General features: G+C 44.1%; 1 protein-coding gene across 5 annotated transcripts in view; it reads left to right on the top strand.

Annotated features, from left to right (window-relative positions):
* CFAP92 (cilia and flagella associated protein 92 (putative)) overlaps positions 1 to 19,723 on the top strand; it is a 72,023-nt gene that overhangs the window by 2,385 nt on the left and 49,915 nt on the right. For 3 of the 5 annotated variants that reach the window (XM_053897740.1, XM_019430952.2, XM_053897742.1), the window contains 7 exons: positions 628 to 818; positions 1,641 to 1,845; positions 3,898 to 4,029; positions 4,961 to 5,036; positions 6,593 to 6,714; positions 10,916 to 11,059; positions 14,792 to 14,976. In XM_053897740.1, the coding sequence (XP_053753715.1) occupies positions 628 to 818; positions 1,641 to 1,845; positions 3,898 to 4,029; positions 4,961 to 5,036; positions 6,593 to 6,714; positions 10,916 to 11,059; positions 14,792 to 14,976 (1,055 nt within the window). The remainder of the gene's footprint in view (positions 1 to 627; positions 819 to 1,640; positions 1,846 to 3,897; positions 4,030 to 4,960; positions 5,037 to 6,592; positions 6,715 to 10,915; positions 11,060 to 14,791; positions 14,977 to 19,723) is intronic. The other 2 variants (XM_053897741.1, XM_053897743.1) reach the window with 2 other exon arrangements.

Genomic DNA, 19,723 nt, shown 5'->3' with positions numbered 1-19,723 from the left:
CAGGCACACCAAGGGGGCAAGCCCGGACATCCAAGAACTCTTCAAGTCTTTGAGCACCTCCCACCTGCTAGCATTTTATTGGCAAAGCCAGTCACATGGTTGAACCCCAAGATTAGGGGCAGAGAAAAGAACTCCATGTTTTGAGATATATATATATATATATATATTTTTTTTTTTTTCCCTACTTGGTCTCCCCCCCGCCCCGCCCCGGGTAGAAGATTAATTTCAGCTTCTCCTTTGTTTTATCCATTGTTGCCTCAGATACTTTGGATGCTATTTGGTTAGATGTATATACCATGTTTAGAATTGACCGACGGTCTTGGTGACTCGAACTTTTTTACTGCCAAGACCGCATGAGGCAGGCAAAGCAGGCAGGTGAAACATTTAAGGAGACACTCCCTTTCAGAGCTGCATTTTTGCACCCTGCTGACTGGTGCACAGCCTGTTCCTCTACCAGCCAGGGGGACCAGATCTGCATCTCAGCCTCCGAGCTGGGGAGCAGCCTGGGGTGGGGGCAGGGGCAGCCTCCCACAGCCTCGGGCTCTTCCTTGCTTCCAGGGCACTGCGGGGTGGGGTCTGCTTTCTCGTGTGAGGTTCAACCAAGACTCCTGAAATCATGTCTCCTAGGTCATAGAGGAAAACATACATGTTTTATTGAAAAACATAGGAAACACTCTCAAATGGACAAGCATGCTTCCAAGCAGCGCTGTTACTACCACATGGAGTATTTCCTTCTGCCGGATGATGCAGAGCCTAAAAAGATTGACATGGTGGTGTTTCCAACGGTGGCCAAATTGTTCCTGGATTCAGGAGTAAAGGTGTGTGTGAATGCGTGTGCACCTCACATATACTCTAATACTGTACCAAGGGTGCTTTCTTCCCTGGAGCTTGCTAGAAATGCAGGATATTAAGTTCCCACCCCAGCCCTACTGAATGAGAATCCTCACTGACCTAATAATACCAGTTACCTGACTTTCTATTTAGGTATTTTTGTCAGGTAGCTTCTTTGGTATTTTAAAAGTTTTTGCCCCTCTTACGATTTCTTTTTTGGGTACCCATGTGTGTGCACACCTGCTTGCCCGCGCACACATTCACCCTCCTGCCCGAGGCCTGGCTGTGGGTCAGTGCTTCGAAGTCACTGGAGAGGGTGCTATTTGCAGGTAATTGCTTTGATTCTGGGTTCCCGAGGAACCCAGAGGTGTGACAAGGCCCAGGCCGGGACAGCCATTTCCTGATATGGGGTGGGAGCTGAGGGAGGGCTGGGCCCAGAAGGCAGACAGGTGGAGAGCAGCACCCGGCTCTGGTCCCCGGAAGGGTGAGGCTGGCAGGGATGGGTAGTCGTGGGCTCTAAGCCTCCCAGCCTTGCACACTTCAAACCCCTTGGTGTTCTGGGGTGCCTGGGTGGCGCAGTCGGTTGGGCGTCCGACTTCAGCCAGGTCACGATCTCGCGGTCCGTGGGTTCGAGCCCCGCGTCAGGCTCCGGGCTGATGGCTCGGAGCCTGGAGCCTGTTTCCGATTCTGTGTCTCCCTCTCTCTCTGCCCCTCCCCCGTTCATGCTCTGTCTCTCTCTGTCCCAAAAATAAGTAAATGTTGAAAAAAAAAAACACAAAAAAAAAAACCCTTGGTGTTCTTTTACACAGACGGTGAGGCCGTGGCAGGAAGGGGACAAAATCTGGGTGTCATGGACCCAGACTTTCAACATCAACATGACGAAGGAATTACTAAAGAAAATAAATGTTCACAAAATCACCTTGAAGGTCTGGGACACCAAGGACAAGGTTTCAAGAAAAGTCAGGTATTATCGGTTAAAGACTCCTGCATATTCAGAAGACGCAGGATCTTTTGGTAAGTCGGGTGTTTGTGTTTTATTTGAAACGTTTCTACAGGCGTGTGGCTTCTCACTGTTTACAGGATAAAAGCCAGTGTTCCATCATTTACTTCGGGGAACATGTTACTTTGTGGACAAGCTTGGGAGTACCGCCTGGCGGAGCTGTGTCGGAGGGTGGACAGCATCTGTTTTGCATGTACAGGGTCCCCACCTCCACCTCCGCCGCATTTCTGGACTTCCTGTCCCCAGGCAGCGCGACCTGTGCAGTCCCCACTGGCCTGTCTTCTGGCCAAGTAATGGGTGTTCACTGACCACACACACACACAACACACACAACACACACACACACACACACACACAACACCAAGAAACAAAAGAGAAAACCTAAAAGTCCCACACCCCTGAGACAACCATGTTAACATTTTCGTATAGACCTTCTAGATTCTTACTTGGGTGAATATTCTCTCAAGGACCAGAAAATGTCCTTTTGAGCTCACCTCCAAGGAGAGAACCAGGAGAGTGGAAAGATCCAGGCTTTGAAGTCAGCTGACTTCAACCTGTCTCCATGTTGGCCTTGGGCAGCTTACTACTTCCGGTGGTTATATGCCCCTGAGGCAGGATGATGGGAGTGCCCCCCACCCCGCGATAAAGAGGGTGTGTGTTGTCTATAAAGAATTTAAAAGCTAGGGCACCTGAGTGGCTCAGTCTGTTAAGTGTTTGATTCTCGAGCCCTGTGAACAGGCTCTGCGCTCTGGCAGCACAGAACGTGGGATTCTCTCTCTCCCCCCCTCTCTGCTCCTCCCCCGCTTGTGCTCCCTCTCTTTATCAAAATAAATAAGCATTTAGCATCCTAAAATGCTACCAGTTAAACTCTGTGGCGGTAATCATAAGATGCATCCAGTTTTTAGAGACCTTGAAACGTCGCAGCAGTGTGCATCTGAGATTGGTCGGAGTACGGTCTAGAGCACTGTTGGTGGTGGCTGCAGACAAGTACAGTTGTCCCCATTTTACAGGGAGCAAAGGAGACCCACACCTGCTTGAAGGGCAAGGCAGTGCCGCAATCAGAACCCATTCTGTTTGTGACTGGAAAGCCTCTCCTTTCTCTGGGTTTCCAGCCTGCCTTCTTGAGGAGCCGGTCTGACATGGGGTGGGGGGGGGGGAGGGGGAGGGGCATTTCCGACTGTTCATCTTTCACTTTTATCTGGGGTTTCTTGCCCTCGGTGCTGTTGGCATTTTGGCCCGGATCATTCCGTGGGGACTGTCCTGGGACCTTGACCTGATAGATGCCAATAGTCTCCCTGTTGTGACAACCAAAAAAAAAAATTAATGTATATTTATTTTTGAGAGAGAGAGAGAGAGAGAGAGAGAGAGAGAGAGAGAGTGTGAGTGGGGGAAGGGGCAGAGAGAGAGGGAGACACAGAATCCAAAGCAGACCCCAGGCTCTGAGCTGGAGCCCGATGGCGGGACTCCAACCCACCAACCATGGGGGGATCATGACCTGAGCCGAAGTCGGATGCTTAACCAACTGAGCCACCCAGGCACCCCATTTCACCTCTTTCTCGTAGCTTCCATTATCTCCATTCATTCATTCGCTCCCTCTGCTCATTCATTATTCCACACGTGTTGGTTACTGCTACGTTCCTGCAGAGTCCTGTATTGATAGAAGTGAAAAACAGAGCACCCATCTCCTTAGCTCGATGCCCTGAGCCCTGGGGGTAGCTCTGGCTTAATAAGTGCCAGCTCTGTGATCACAGGAAAGTTATCATTGTCATATTCCCCATCTGTAAAGTAGGGCAAGTGGAAGTGCCTTCAAGTGAAATGTGATGATTAAATGGACCAACACAAGTCAAATCCTTAATGGTCTTATTTGGAAGAAGTCATTGCCAGTTGAAGTTTCAATTACCTGGTATTTTGAAGGAGCCCCCTAGGCAACTGCTGCTGGAAGACAGGGGTCCTGCCTGTCTTGTCCACTGCCCCATCTGCAGCACTAGGAGAGTGCCGTATGCACAGAAGGTGTTCAGTAAGTATTTCTGATTGACTGAGTCAATGATTCTCCTCCTGCATTCTAGAGGAAGTGAAAAATTTGGTTTTAAGTCAGAGAAGATTGTGTGAAGAGGGCGCACACATCAGAAAGGAGTGGAACCAGGAGCATGCACCAGAAAAAGCAGAAAAGGCAGGAAAACACATAAAGCCTTCGCATGGTGAGTGGAGATGACCTCCGTGGACAAACTGAGTGTAGGGCGATGGCAGAGAACGAGGTGGATGGGTGTTGCTGGTACCGTGCACGTGCACTGGTACCCTTCACGTGTATCAGCAACTCCTGCCGGTGCTGCTTCGCCCTTGAAGCAAACAATGCTCTCAGGGCAGGAGTCACTTTCTGTTGTTGATCCTTTTTCTTTGTTTTATTTTTGTTTATTTTGTGACTTATACAATTTTTCTAACTGTAGGAGTTACACTTGTAGGTTTTTTTTTTTTTAAAGAAAATTCAGTGAATATAGAAAAGTACAAAACAAGCAGGGAAAACAGTCTATAATTCCATCACCAGGAACAAGCAGTGTGGTATTTTGGTTATTATATTATGGCAAATACCTTTGTTGTAAGTTTTTTTTTTTTTCTTTTACATAGATGAGGTTGTCCCGGATTCCGAATTTTGTATTCTGAGATTAACCTGTCACCACATGCGCTTCCTGTTTACTTAAGAACTTTGCATAAACTCCGTTTGTGGTGACTACATAATATATCAGCTGCTGGTAGCACTATACGTTTCTTAATCGTTCCCTGTAGGTGGAAACTTGGGGGTCTTGGAAGTGTTTTCAGTATTCTCTGATGTAAATGGTGCTGAAGCAGACAACTGAATAGACTTTCTTTCTCCCCCCCTCCATGGCATGTTATATAAGAAATCGGAGGCCTTGTCTTGCCTCCATTTGTCCAAATAACTGTAATTATTTACAATTACATTCACTCATTTACTCATTCATTATTAACTAATCTTTTTATGGAATGCTCACCACACACCAAGCCCTCTGTCTGGTGACTGGCATTGCAAAATGGGTCAAGGGCCCTCATTTCTTAATGAACTAGAATGGGACAAGAAGTCCATTTACTAATAAATATTATCCGATTCTCACTCAGCAGAGCCTGAAACTTTTTCCAAGAGCTCCGAGGAATATGAAAAGGCACTCCGAATGGATGATCTTGGCATAGTTCGGTAAGGATGGACCCATGTTATTTTGGGGAGTGGGAGTGGAACCCCCTCTTGTACTGGCCCTATAAACTCTCGCCAAGAGTTATGTGGGTTTTAGTAACTTCAGTTAAGTCGGAACTCATACAATCCAGGTGAAATTAATTTTTTTTTTTTCAACGCTTTTTATTTATTTTTGGGACAGAGAGAGACAGAGCATGAACGGGGGAGGGGCAGAGAGAGAGGGAGACACAGAATCGGAAACAGGCTCCAGGCTCCGAGCCATCAGCCCAGAGCCCGACGCGGGGCTCGAACTCACAGACCGCGAGATCGTGACCTGGCTGAAGTCGGACGCTTAACCGACTGCGCCACCCAGGCGCCCCAATCCAGGTGAAATTAAAGGAATAGAGAAAGGAATGGTTGTGTTTATGAGTATAAACATGTACTTTTGCATGTGTAGTTTATCTCACTTAATCCTCATCATGGTCACTCTGTGAGGTGGTATTACTATCTCCATTGTCTTCACAAGCTAACAGAGTGGTGGTAAAGCAATTTGCACAAAGCTTTAAAATTGGAATTCTTTGGAATCTTGGGAGTGTTGGTAAAGCCAGGACCCCATCCCATACCTTTGGATCACCAAGTCCGCAGCCTTTCCTGCTGAGTGCAGTTGCTCTTGGAGCCTAAGAAGGATATGGAGAAGGAGATTCCTTGGATGCTGTGGGGACCAGGGTGGAGGCCCAGCTGGTGGCTTGAGAGAATAGGATGGGGAGAACCCAAGAGACCATGTCGTTAAAAAATCTCGATTTTTAGGGGAGCTTCTGTGGCTTGGTTGAGCATCCGACTTTGGCTCAGGTCATGGTATCACAGCTCATGAGTTCAAGCCCTGCGTCGGGTGGGCTCTGTGCTGACAGCTCAGAGCCTCGAGCCTGCTTCAGATTCTGCGTCCCCCTCTCTCTCTGCCCTTCTCCCACTCATTCTGTCTCTCAAAAGTAAATAAAAACATTTAAAAAAATTTTACAGAATCTCGATTTTTAAAAAATTGTTTTTCTGCATTGAATTTATGCGTTAATTTGGGAAGAATTGACATTTTTACATTGAGAAGTTCTCCTGTCCATGATCATGGTATACCTTTTCACCTAATTCAGTTCCTTCTTTATGATTTTTAATAGAGTTAAAAATTTTTCTTCCTATAGATGTTGGATAATTCCTATAAGCGAGTTCCTGGATTTTTTTTAGAGTTTGGGTGCTTTTATAAAAAATATAATATTTTCCTTAATGTCTCTGGTTGGTTAGAAATTGATAGTACAAGTGTGGTCTGCAGAGCAACAGCATCAGCATTCCTGGGAACCTGTTAAAAATGTAGAATGTCAGGTCCACTCCAGGCTTACTGAACCCTAACCTGACTTTTATTTAACAGCATTTTCAGGTGATTCATATGCACAATGAAATTTATGAAGCATTGGTTAGAGAAATACAGTGTCATTTAAAAAAATCTGCTCCCATTTGGTCCAGTAAATAGATTCTTAGATCTGGTCCCTGATTTTTTTCACCTTCATTTATTTTTCTCTTTGTGAATTTTCTAGATGGAGTATTTCAAGAGAACCCACTGTTTATTTGGAGACAGCACCTGGGATGGAGATGAAGGAATTAATGGAGAGATCATTTAGCAGTTTAACAAACATAGTAGAAAAGCAAAAATTTCAAAGTAAGTTAGGATGGGATTTTGGAATTTTATAACGTAACTAGACTTGGAAGAATTATGAAATATTTCTTTTTTTTATATATTTTAGAGAGTGAGTGCCCATGAGTGGGGGGAGGGGCAGAAGGAGAGGGAGAGAGAGAAAATCTTAAGCAGGCTTCATGCCCAGCATGGAGCCCAACATGGGGCTCTATCCCATGACCTGGGATCATGACCTGAGCCAAAATCAAGAGTCGGATGCTCAACTGACTGAGCCAACCAGGCACCCGGGATTATGAAATATTTTAAATTCAGAATACTTCAGAAAGATTCTTTGATATCTGACCAAACGTGACTCAAAAGTAAAAGAATACTACATACACATTCAACTTGCCCATTCTATCTCACCTCAACCAGCCATCCCTACCACCCCATCCATCCATTCCAACCGACCTCATCCCATTCAGTTACCTGCGTGATCCCACCCATCCACACTGCATCCCCCTTCCACTCCACCAATGTTTCTGTGCTCCCGACTCATGGTGTCGTGAACATGGGAAGCATGAAAATCTCTAATGTTGATGGAGACTTTCTAATAAATAATGATAGTCCTATGTGATAGATGCTGTGGTAGGGTAGGTAGGCATGTTGGGGAAGCACAAAAGAGTTGGGGCTATGGAAATAATCTTGGAAGATAAGTTATTTGCTTCTTATGGTGGAATAAGGGAAATAGCATGCCAGGTTACAGGAACTGCTCATGCAGATGCTTGTAATCTTAGTGACAGACAAGAGGCAAAGTGTCGTCAGAAGCCACTAAGTGGACCTGTTCATTCTTGACCTTGTTCTCCTCACCAGTTTTTCAGTAAGCAGTTGGGTTTCCAGTATGAGGTGGAATATTCTAGAGCTGATGCACTTGCTGCTTCTGGGATGGCCTACTTCCTGTTTGTTCAGCTGTAACTGCTACAGATCATTTCCTTAACTCTCTATCAATTAATCTGCTTTTCCTGGTTCGCATTCAACACTCTGAAGCTGGGTGAAGAAGTGGCTGCTTGAGTCGGCTCTCTGCCAGGCGTCAGAAACACAGTTGTTCATGTTCCTATTTTTAAGGCCCTAAAAGTCTAGTCAACACTTTCACATCGGAACACCTTCAACTCTGAGTTTTCTCTTTTTCAGATTAAAGAGGCTTGCTCAAAAAAAAAAAAATTTTTTTTTAATGTTTATTCATTTTTGAGAGACAGAGCAGGGAGGGGCAGAGGGAGAGGGAGAAACAGAATCCAAAGCGGGCTCCAGGCTCTGAGCCCGATGCAGGGCTTGAACTCATGAGCCGTGAGATCATGACCTGAGCTGAAGTCGGATGCCTAACCAGCTGAGCCACCCAGGCGCCCCTAAAGAGACTTGCTTTTTAAGAAAATATATTTATTTATTTATTTTGAGAGAGTGTGAGAGAGTCCTCATATGGGCAAGGGAGGGGCAGAGAGAGAGGGGGAGAGAGAATCACAAGCAGGCTCCATGTTGTTAATGCAGAACCTGATGTGGGGCTTGATCCCATGAACCATGAGATCATGACCTGAGCCAAAATCAAGGGTTGGCCACTTAATCTACTGAGCCACCCAGGTGCCCCTAAATAGCCTTGCTTTTGAAAAATATTCTTTAAGCATTTTAATGAGCTTTTCACACCCTCCTTTTTACTTTGTAAAAGTACACAGTAAAATACAACCACAGCTTTCTTGAGAAAGGAAAGTTTACAGATAGAGTTTGTCTCCTTTACACCCTGTGCTTTTAAGAAGCATACCCTGTCCTGCAGATAAATTGGTGTGACCCTTCCCTGCCACCCCTTTCTTTCTGACACATTCATACAACATTGTATTGATTTTTATTTTTGTGAGTCACAGAAATGATTTCATACTGTACATATCTTCCTGCAGCTTGCTCTTTGCATTCAGCTTGATTTTTGAGATATTCGTGTCCGTATACCTAAGTCCAGCTCCTTCCTTGGAACTTCTGTAGAATACCCCATTAGATGGACGTGCCATCCTTCACCCATACAGTCCCCACTGAGGGACATTTGAGTTGTCTCGTTTCCTGCTGTCACCAGTGCTGTGACAGCGAGCACTCTTGGGTAGGTCTCCATGTGCCTGTGCCAGAGAGTCTAGGGCATTTGCCCAGAGGGATCACAGGGCATGGGAAATGCACCTTGACCTCCTCAGGAGGTATTCGGGTTTATTACTCTCTGGGTGGTACCAGTTTGCTCTCTGGACAGAAGTCCTGAGAATTCCAGTTTTTCCATGTCATCAGCCGTGCTTGGTGCGCTCAGGGCCTTATTTCCTGATTCCCAGTGGGGTTGAGAACATCTCATGTGCCTATTTGGTCACCGTCTTATGTGATTTGGCTATTGCGATTCTTTGCTTATTTTTCTGTTGGGTTTTATATTTTTTTCCTAGCGATGTGTAAGCTTTATTTCTGACATCTTCTGGATAATTATGCATTGTCAGTTACATGCACTATAAACATCACAGCCCGCAGTCTGCAATTTACCCTGTTACTTTATGTGTGCTGTTTTGTTTTGCACACCCTTTATTTGACTATTCCTTTCTAGTTTGTACTTTTGGTAATGTTTAAGGAATCCTTCCTTGGGGTGCCTGGGTGGCTCAATTGGTTAAGTGGCCAACTTCAGCTCAGGTCACGATCTCACGGTCTGTGAGTTCGAGCCCCGCGTCGGGCTCTGTGCTGACGGCTCAGACCCTGGAGCCTGCTTCGGATTCTGGGTCTCCCTCTCTCTCTGCCCCTCCCCTGCTCACACTGTACTCTGTCTCTCTCTTTTAAAAATGAATAAACATTGGAAAAAAAATAAAATCATTTCTCATCCAGATGTCAATAGAGTCTTCTCTGTATTCTCCAAATGAGTTTGAAGTTTTTGTTTTCTGTCATTAGTCTGCAATTCATTTTGCATATGGCATGAGATGCCTGATAATTTCATCTGCCTCCGAATGGATAGTCAATATAATTAACCGACTGATCCATCCTTTCCTGAGATCTGAAATGCCACCTCTGGCATCTATTAAGTCCCTCTATGCTAGCAGATGTATTTCTGGGCTTTCTAGGTTCTGTTCCCTTGGTCGTTATATCACGGAACAAATAGCTCATGGTTTTTTGTTTTTTTTTTTAAATTTTTTTTAACGTTTATTTATTTTTGAGACAGAGAGAGACAGAGCATGAACAGGGGAGGGTCAGAGAGAGGGAGACACAGAATCTGAAGCTGGCTCCAGGCTCCAAGCAGTCAGCACAGAGCCCGACGCGGGGCTTGAACTCACGGACCACGAGATCATGACCTGAGCCGAAGTCGGACGCTCAACCAACTGAGCCACCCAGGCGCCCCGCTCATGGTTTTAATTACCATAGAAATATATGTCTTATTGTCTCCTTTTTAATCTCTGGATCTGAGCTTGGCACAGAGCTGAGTATTTTATGTACCTTTGCTCATTTCCTCTTCTCAACACCCTACAGGGTAAGCACTATAGCTCCCATTCTACAGATTCTACAGATCGAGGCTTAGAATGGTGACAGAGGGGGAGACCTGGTTCTGGAACTTTGGTGGTTCAACTCCGAAGCCCAAACCTCAACCCTACACTGTGGTTAAGGCTGACTTGGGGGAGAACTTTGGTATGTGATGGTGCTGTGGTCATCATCCAATCTTAGCCCCCTTCTGCCCATGTTCTTAGGTAGGAGAGGCTGGGAGGTCACATTCTTCCTGAATGTAACTGATAACTGGTCTGGTATCTACATTTAGACACCTCTTCTGGTTGCTGGGGAACGGCAGCACCAAGGACAGCCTCTGCCTTCAAGGATCTTCCAGAACCTACCTACCTTCTTTCTTTCTTTCTTTCTTTCTTTCTTTCTTTCTTTCTTTCTTTCTTTCTTTCTTTCTTTAATGTTTATTTATTTTTGAGAGAGAGACAGAATATGAGTGCAGGAGGGGCAGAGAGAAAGGGAGACACAGAATCCAAAGCAGGCTCCAGGCTCTGAGCTGTCAGCACAGAGCCCGATGCGGGGCTCAAACCCATGAACTGTGAGATCACAACCCGAGCTGAAGTTGATGCTTAACCAACTGAGCCACCCAGGCGCCCCTGTTCCAGAACCTTTCCGAATCTCTGCAGCATGTAAGAATTCACATATGGTAGCTTGGATACGTTCTCCTCTTAACACTGATTTCCTTCCTTTGATTTTACAGGTAAAAGGAAAGAGTCGGAGGTGAAAAAGAAGAGCCAGAAGAGAAAGAGGAAATCTCGAGTGGAAGACAGTGACTTCAAGGGGGCAGGAAATTGGAAGCACGGAGCTTTCTCTACCGAACTGGTGCTGATGCCGCTCCTCGCAGGTAGTTACACCTGTTCCCAGCAGTTCTTAGTTGTCTGGTCCCACGTGGCTAGAATGTCCATAAACAGGATGCTTGCATTGACCAAGCCTCTCCTCTGCCACCTACTTCCATGCTCCCAGCCATTTCAGCAAAATGGAGGTGTCTCCATTACACAGAGGAGGAAAAAGAGGTGCAGAGAGGTCAGCCGGGTTGTCCGAGATCACACCAGCAAGTAAAGGCGAGGCTAGGATTGGAACTCAGGTCTGATTCCGAAGTCCAAAGAAACCTGTGAGAATAACTGCCCTGATTTTGTTTTCTAAATAGGATGCTGCTTTTTATAAACGCCTTCCTGCAGAGTTTTACAAAAACATCTAGTAAAGGAAATGAGGAAAAGGAACCAGTGTTCCTGGCCCATCATTTACTGCTCATGGCAAACTCAGATCCTCCCGGTGAACTTGTAGCTGTGGTGTTGGGCTCGCTCTCCTTTATTCTGTGAGGGACCAAAACTCAGAGAAGTCAGAGCAACCTACTTGAGGTCACAGAGCTCAGTGGCAGGACAGGGGTTTCATTCTTCTGCTTTGTAAGATCTATCACAATTTAGAAATGAGGCTTTCTCTGGCTTAAATAATAAATAGTAGGCATGTTATATCCATAGGTTGTGCTCATGGAAAGCTCAGAATATATTTTGGGTAACATTATGTGACTTCGTTTCTGAAATAGTATATGGGGGGAAACCCTTCTCTTTTAGAGAAGGTAATTTTCGAGACTAATTCATTGTAAATTTTTTTTGGCCATCAGGGTAAATGTGCGCCCTCTACTGGCCAATCTGCAGAAATTTAGGCTTCCGTCTTGGGATGGAACCCACCTTTGCAGCTGCTTGGGGTTTTACCTCCTAAAGTCAGTGTCGAGTGACTGGAAAATCATTTCTCACAAGCTCTTGGGTTGATATTGATACAGTTTGAGGAAATACCTTTAACTTTTTAGTTTTTACTTTTAGTTATTTAAAAAAAATTTTTTTTAACATTTATTTATTTTTGAGAGAGAGTGTGTGAATGGAGGAGGGGCAGAGAGAGGAGGGGACACAGAATCCAAAGCAGGCTCCAGGCTCTGAGCTGTCAGCACAGAGTCTGACGTGGGGCTTGAACTCACAAACTGTGAAATCATGACCTGAACTGAAGCTGAATGCTTAACCGACTGAGCCACCCAGGTGCCCCTATATGTTTGTTTTTGCCATAAAATAATAGCATAAGACTATTCCAAGACTAGCATGATAATTTTTGGTAATCATCTTCAATTTCAAATTAGGCCATAGGCTTTGCATCCCTGAGTGATAAATGCTGGTTGGCTAGTAACACATTAAGATTCTAGAAAGATTCTGTGTTTGGAATGAGCTCTTTACTTTCTATTATTGCATAGCGGAGGGGCCAAGCATAGCCAGGCAGGACTGGCTTGGACATGGGTTCTGCCACTTATGGGCCAGGAGACCTCGGATGGCGTCTCACCATTTCTGGACCTCGGTTTCTGTATCTACAAAGCAGACATTATGGCGGCCACACAGGGCTGTTCTCAGGATCAAATGGCATGAATGCAGGCTCAAGTCTGGCCGTTTCAGTGCACACACTGTGTGGCGTTCATTCCCCCGCTCCTTTTCTCTCCTCGGCTTGGGCACGTGTGCCTCCCCCCACTCCACCCCCCACAGTGTGAGAATGTATTTTGGTTGTCACAGGTGGGAGCAGAGCGTTAGAGGGTTGCTGCTAACTGCCCCACGATACACAGGACAGTCCCCACAACAGAGAACTCTCTGTCCTCAAGTGTCTGTGGTTTTGAGGTTGGGAAACCCTACCCTGGAATTATGGCTCTCCCTGCCCTAAATTTCTGAATGATGATTTGAGTGCATGTTTGCACGGGAGATTTCTTCTAAACTGGGCAGTCTTTTTCTACGAAGAGGCTTGCAAAGTTCTAGAACACAAATCATAATTAGTTATGGCCTTCATGAGTCAGCTCCATTGAAAAGAGAGATGTGGGAGCACTGAGGGCTGCTCCCCTGGAGCTGCACACGGCCCCACGCTCACGGCCTGTGCACATGGCCAGACACGCTGGGCCCATAACTTGTTTTGGAAGTGACTGCTCTTTTCTTTCTTTACTCTTTGCTTTTTTTTTTAACATTTGTTTATTTTTGAGGAGGGGGAGGGGCGGCAAGAGAGGGAGACAGAGGGTCTGAAAAGGGCTCTGTGCTGACAGTAGAGAGACGATGCGGGGCTCGCACTCACACACCGTGAGATCGTGATCTGAGCCCAAGTCAGAAGCCTAAATGACTGAGCCACCCAGGGGCTCCTGGAAGTGACTCCTCTTTCTGAGTGTGACTGACCGGGTTTTTGTGTGCCCTGGAAACGCATTTACAAGTGTCGTGAAAGGAACAGAACTGATTTTTTTGAGCACCCACCGTATGCTGTGTGGTATCCCCAGCACCTTCACATATATGAGCCCTCTTGACTCTCCTGACCAAGAAAGCTGGGATCTGTGCCTGTTTTGCCCATGAGGACATGAAGCCTCAAAGAACCTATGCTTGTACGTCTCATGACTGCTGAGAATTGAATCTGGGATTTAAGCCTAGGCCTCTCTGCTTGTTAAATTGGAGGATTTCCCTCTTCCCCTCCCCTCGCCCCCCACCCCGGTATGTCTCCACCTGGTAAAATGTAGGGACGCCTTTCGCAAGAACATATTCTCACTGCTACCCGTGTGCCACGCGGTGGCTCAGTTCACCCACCCTTTTCCCTAGTTGCGCCATCGCGCAGCCATTGGGGAAGGGGCGCCATGCTTGATCCAGTACCAGTTACGTTCTACGTCAGCATCTAGGCTTTTCTCACTGGACTGCGACAGTGAAAGTGGCACCACTGGCCCCTGTAACAGACCCACTGACATTATGTGTTGTGTTCTAAAATAACTGCCCGGAGCAGCACTCTCTAGTGGAGCTTTCTGCAGTGATGGAAATGTTCTGTATCCGTGGTGTCCAGGCCAGTGGCTCCTAGCTACACGTGGCCACTTGAACATTTGCAACGTGACTTGTGTGATGAAGGAACTGCGTTTTAAATTATATTTAAGTTTAAATTTCAGCAGCCACAAATGGCCTGAGAACTTATTTATTTATTTATTTTAACACTTATTCATTTTTGAGAGACAGAGAGAGAGAGAGAGAGAGAGAGAGAGAGAGAGACAGTGAGTGGGGGAGGGGCAGAGAGAGAGGGAGACACAGAATCCGATGCAGGCTCCAGGCTCCAAGCAGTCAGCACAGAGCCTGACGCGGGGCTCGAACCCACAAACGGCAAGATCATGACCTGAGCCGAAGTCGGTCGCTCAACTGACTGAGCCACTCAGGCGCCCCAGCCTGAGAAGTTTTTAAAAACCTTAGTGTGGAGGCTACATCCCAGACCAAGTACATGAGACTGCTTGAAGGTACCACCCAAACATCGGTATTCTTGTAGATGATTCAGGAAATGCTGATATTACAAGGTGATCATCAAGATTAAATCGCAACAAGTAAATTCTCTTAGGAGACCTATGGGACCTCAGTTTGAAAAACTGACATATACTATGCTGCCCGTAGGTGTTTGCCAATTCGCTTTTTTTTTCTTTTAAGTTTTCTTCTTTTAGTTGCGATTTATCATTGGCTTTTGTCAGGTTGCCCTATCCCTCTGTGTTTGTGGTGGGGCTTTCAAGAGTAACAGTCTAATGCTCTGTGTATGTCCCTCCTAGGATGGCAAACTGTCATGAGTTGTGGCTGTTGGAAGTCTGCCAGCATTTTAGATTGTTATTTGAGTTTTAAAACAGAAGTTCCTATCATGACTGAGGAGCAAAAGCAGGATTTAAACCCTTTGACCATAAAGATCAAGTGTGTTTCCTGCCTTCCATCACAACCTGTGCCAATCCATGAACTAGAGGTAAGAGTGAGCCAGAAAAACGGACTTGAGAGCTCTTTTTCCCATCCAGTTGTCCGTGTCATCTCTACTTCCCCACCATGACCTTATGTGAGATGTATAATCATTTAGGATCTCATAGCGAGATATGAGAGAGATTAGGTTCCTGGGATTAAGAGCTACCGATTCTTGATGTCTCCCCGCTGCACCACAGGTGTCCTTCAAGTGCAGGTAGTGATCCTCCCTTCAGATCCCACCCGCCAGGCTTCATGAATACAGTAACAGCACTCACCTAGATGCTCACTCATTTTGAACCAACCAGGTTTAGCACTGATGTTTATCCTGGGAGTTCCCTTTTTCCTTTCTTGGTGGGATCCTTGTTTCCTGGATTCTGTCTTTCTCTTGATTTGTTTGCTTTCTGGTTTTGCTGGATATCTTCCTGTAGATTCTTGAGAACAGGTTAATGAGAGGTGATTGTTTTGAGGTCTCATGTTCTGAAAATATCTTTATTCTACCCTTACACTTGATTTATAGTTTAGCTAGGCATAGAATTCTAATTTTCCTTCAGAGTTTTGAAGGCATTGTTCTGCCATCTTTTATGTTCCATTTGAACCTTTGTATGTGCTTTGAATGTGGTTTTTTTTTTTTTATGTTTATTTAGTTTTGACAGAGAGAAAGAGACAGAACATGAGCCAGGGAGGGGCAGAGAGAGAGGAAGACACAGAGTCGGAAGCAGGCTCCAGGCTCTGAGCTGTCAGCACAGAGCCTGATGTGGGGCTCGAACTCACAGACTGTGAGATCATGACCTGAGCCAAAGTCAGACACTCAACCGGCTGAGCCACCCAGGCGCCCCTGAATGTGTTGTTGTTGTTGTTTTTTTTAACCTACAATCTTCTTCTTGTCTTCTGAAACTGATTAATTATGTATCTTAGCTTGGGCATGTCCACATCTGTGTATTATACTTTTATTTTGAAATAAAAGTTCAGATGAAGTTACAATCGTAGAACAGAGATCCTATGTAGTCTTTGCCCAGTTTTTTTCATGTTTATTATTTATTTTTGAGAGAGAGAGAGGGAGGGAGAGAATGAGTGGGGGAAGGGCAGAGAGAGAGGGAGACACAGAATCTGAAGCAGGCTCCAGGCTCTGAGCTGTCAGCACAGAGCCTGATGTGGGGCTTGAACCCACGAATTGTGAGATCATGACCTGAGGTGAAGTTAGATGCTAACCAACTATCACCCAGGTACCCCTGTCCAGTTTTTTTCCAGTGGTTATATCTTATATAACTATAGTGTAATATCAAAATCAAGATATTGATAAATGTGTGTGTAGTTCTATGCCATTTTATCTTTTGTGTAGATTTATGTAACTGTCATTGCACTCAAGATACAGAATTACTACATCACCACAAAGATCTCTCATGCTATTGCTTTATGGTCACAACCACTTCTTAACCTCCCACCACCCCTAACCACTAACGTGTTTTCCATCTCTATAATTTTGTCAATTTGAGAATGTTATTTTTGTGGGTTGAATTGTGTTCCCTCAAAAAGATATGTTCAACACCTAACTGCTAGCAACTCAGAATGTGACTTTATTTGGAAATTGGGCCTTTACAGAGGTAATCAAGTTAAAATGAGGTCTTGAGGATGGGCCCTAATCCAATATAACTGCTGTCCTTATAAAATTTGGATGTAGAGACATAGAGGTAAGACTATATGAAGAGATATAGGGAGAATGCTATGTGAAGAGTAGAGTTATGCTGTCACAAGCCAGGAAGTGTGTCAGGCTACCAGAAACTGGAGGAGGCTGGGAAGAATCTTTCCTTAGCATCTTTAGAGGGAGCATGGCCTTGTTGACACCATGATTTTGCACTTGTAGCCTCCAGAACTGTGAGACAATGAATTTCTGTTGTGCTAAACCACCCAGTTTGTGGTAATTTATTATGGCAGCCCTGGGAAACGAACAGTTATATAAATGGAAACATCCAGTGTATGACATTTTGAGATATGCTCCCCTGCTTCAGCATAATGCCCTTGCATTTAGTGCAGTTTTTTTTTTTTTTAATTCACTAGCTCTTCTAATTGGTTTATTTAGACCATTTACATTTAGTGTAATTATTGATATTTTAGAGATTAGGTCTGCCATTTTAATATTTGCTTTCTGTTTCTTTGTTTTCTTGCCTTCTAGTGGGTTATATGAAAGCTTTCTATGACTCTATTTTGATTATCTACAGCATTTTTGAATGCATCTCTTTATATAGGTTTTTAGTGGTTACTACAGGAATTACATTATGCATACGTAGCTTATCACAGCCTACTGGTGTCAACATATTTCCAGTTTGAGTGAAATGTAGAAACCTTACCTTTCATCAAATCTGTTTACCCTATCTCATTTACAATTGTCTTAAATATTTCCTCTACATAGACTGAGAACCACATCAGATGATGTTATACTTTTTTTTTTTAATTTATTTTTTAAAACTCAAGTTAGTTAACATACAGTGTAGTATTGGTTTCAGGAGTAGAACCCAGTGATTCATCACTTATGTATTACACCCAGTGTTCACCCCAACAAGGGCTCTCCTTAATGCCCATCACCCATTTAGCCCATCCCCCCGTCCACCTCCCCTCTGACAATCCCCAGTCCATTCTCTGTATTTAAGAGCCTCCTATGGTTTGCCTCCCTCCCTGTTTTTATCTTATTTTTCCTTCCCTTACTCTATGTTCCTCTGTGTTCCTTAAATTCCATATAAGTGAAATCATGTGATATTTGTCTTTCTCTGCCTGACTTATTTTGCTTAGCATAAGCGAAAACTCTAGCTCCATCCACATTTTTGCAAATGGCAAGATTTCATTCTTTTTGATGCGGAATAGTATTCCATTGTATATGTATACACACCACAGGATGATATTATACTTTTTGATTCATTGTCAAACATAATTTAGAAAACTCAAGAGGAGAAGAAAAGTGTATTTATCTATAGGTTTGCTCTTTTTAGTGTTCTTTTTCCTTTTTGATGTTCCAAGATTTAAAAAAAATATTTCTGTTTCAAGAAATTCCTTTAGTAATTATTTTAGGGTAGATCTGATAACAACCAATTCTCTTAGTTTCTCTTTGAGCATGTCTATTTCTCCTCTATTCCTGAAGGCTAACTTCACTTGATTTAGAATTGGGGGTTGAGCATTTGAAAGAAGTTGTGCCTCTTCCTTTTGACCTGTATGGTTTTTTGGTAAGAAATCAACTGTCTTTCCCAATAGGCTGGGTGGCATTTATTACTTGTAGCTTTCAACTTTTTTTTTTTCCTTTGTCTCTGGTTTTCAGAAGTTTGACTATGATATGACTCGGTGTGTATTTCTTTGGGTTTATCCTATGGATTCACTCAGTTTATGGAAATTTTAGGCTTACATCTTTTGCCAAATTTGGGGAAATTCCAGCTATTATTTCATTATTTTTTCCTTTTAAAATTTTTATTTAAACTCTAGTTAGTTAACAGTGCAGTATTGGTTTCAGGAGTAGAATTCAGTGATTAATCACTTACGTACAACAACCAGTGCTCATCATAACTAGTGCCCTCCTTACTACCTATCACCTGTATAACCTACTCCCCACCCACCTCCCTCCAACAACCCTCAGTTCTCTATCTTTAAAAGTCTCTTACAGTTTGTTTCCCTCTCTTTCTTCCCCCCGTCTCATATGTTTATCTATTTTCTTTCTTAAATTCCACATATGAATGAAATCGTATGGTATTTCTCTTTCTCTCACTTATTTTGCAAGGCATAATACACTCTAGCTCCATCCATGTTGTTGCAAATGGCAAGATTTCATTCTTTTTGATGGCTAATATTCCATTGTATATGTATACCACATCTTTTTTATCCATTCATCAGTTGATGGACATTTGGGCTTCGTAGTATGGCTATTGTTGATAATGCTGCTTATAAACATTGGGGTGCATGCACCCCTTCAATTCTGTATTTTTGTATCCTTTGGGTAAAAACCCAGTAGAGCAATTGCTGGGTCTCTTGTATGGTTCTCTTTAGTTTTTTAAGGAACCTCCATACTGTTCTCCAGAGTAGCTGCACCAATTTGCATTCCCACCAACAGTGCAAGAGTACTCCCCTTTCTCCACATCCTCACCAACACCATTTTGTTCTTGTGTTGTTAATTTTAGCCATTCTGACAAATATGAGGTGGTATCTCATCATGGTTTTGACTTGCATTTCCCCGATGATGAGTAATGTTGAGCATTTTTTCCTGTGTCTGTTAGCCATCTGGATGTCTTCTTTGAATAAATGTCTATTCATATCTTTTGCCCATTTCTTAACTGGATTATTTGCTCTTTGGGTGTTGAGTTTGATAAGTTCTTTATAGATTTTGGATACTAACCCTTATCAGATATGTCATTTGCAAATATCATCTCCCATTCTGTAGGCTGCCTTTTCGTTTTGTTGATTGTTTCCTTTGCTGTGCAGAAACTTGTTACCTTGATGAGGTCCCAATACTTCCATTTTTTCTTTTGTTTCCCTTGCTTCCAGCGGCATGTCTCATAAGAAGTTGCTATGGCCAAGGTCAGAGAGGTTGCTGCCTGTGTTCTCCTCTAGGATTTTGATGGTTTCCTGTCTCTCACATTTAGGTCTTTCATCCATTTTGAATTTATTTTTGTGTATGGTGTAAGAAAGTGGTCCAGTTTCATTCTTTTGCATGTTGGTCTCCAGTTTTCCCAACACCATTCGTTGAAGAGACTGTCTTTTTTTCTATTGGATGTGCTTTC

This window comes from Panthera pardus, unplaced genomic scaffold (assembly GCF_024362965.1).
Source record: "Panthera pardus isolate Hobbes unplaced genomic scaffold, ASM2436296v1 HiC_scaffold_8, whole genome shotgun sequence".
NCBI classification, from domain to species: Eukaryota; Metazoa; Chordata; class Mammalia; order Carnivora; family Felidae; genus Panthera; species Panthera pardus.
This window is presented reverse-complemented; position numbering and strand designations above follow the sequence as displayed.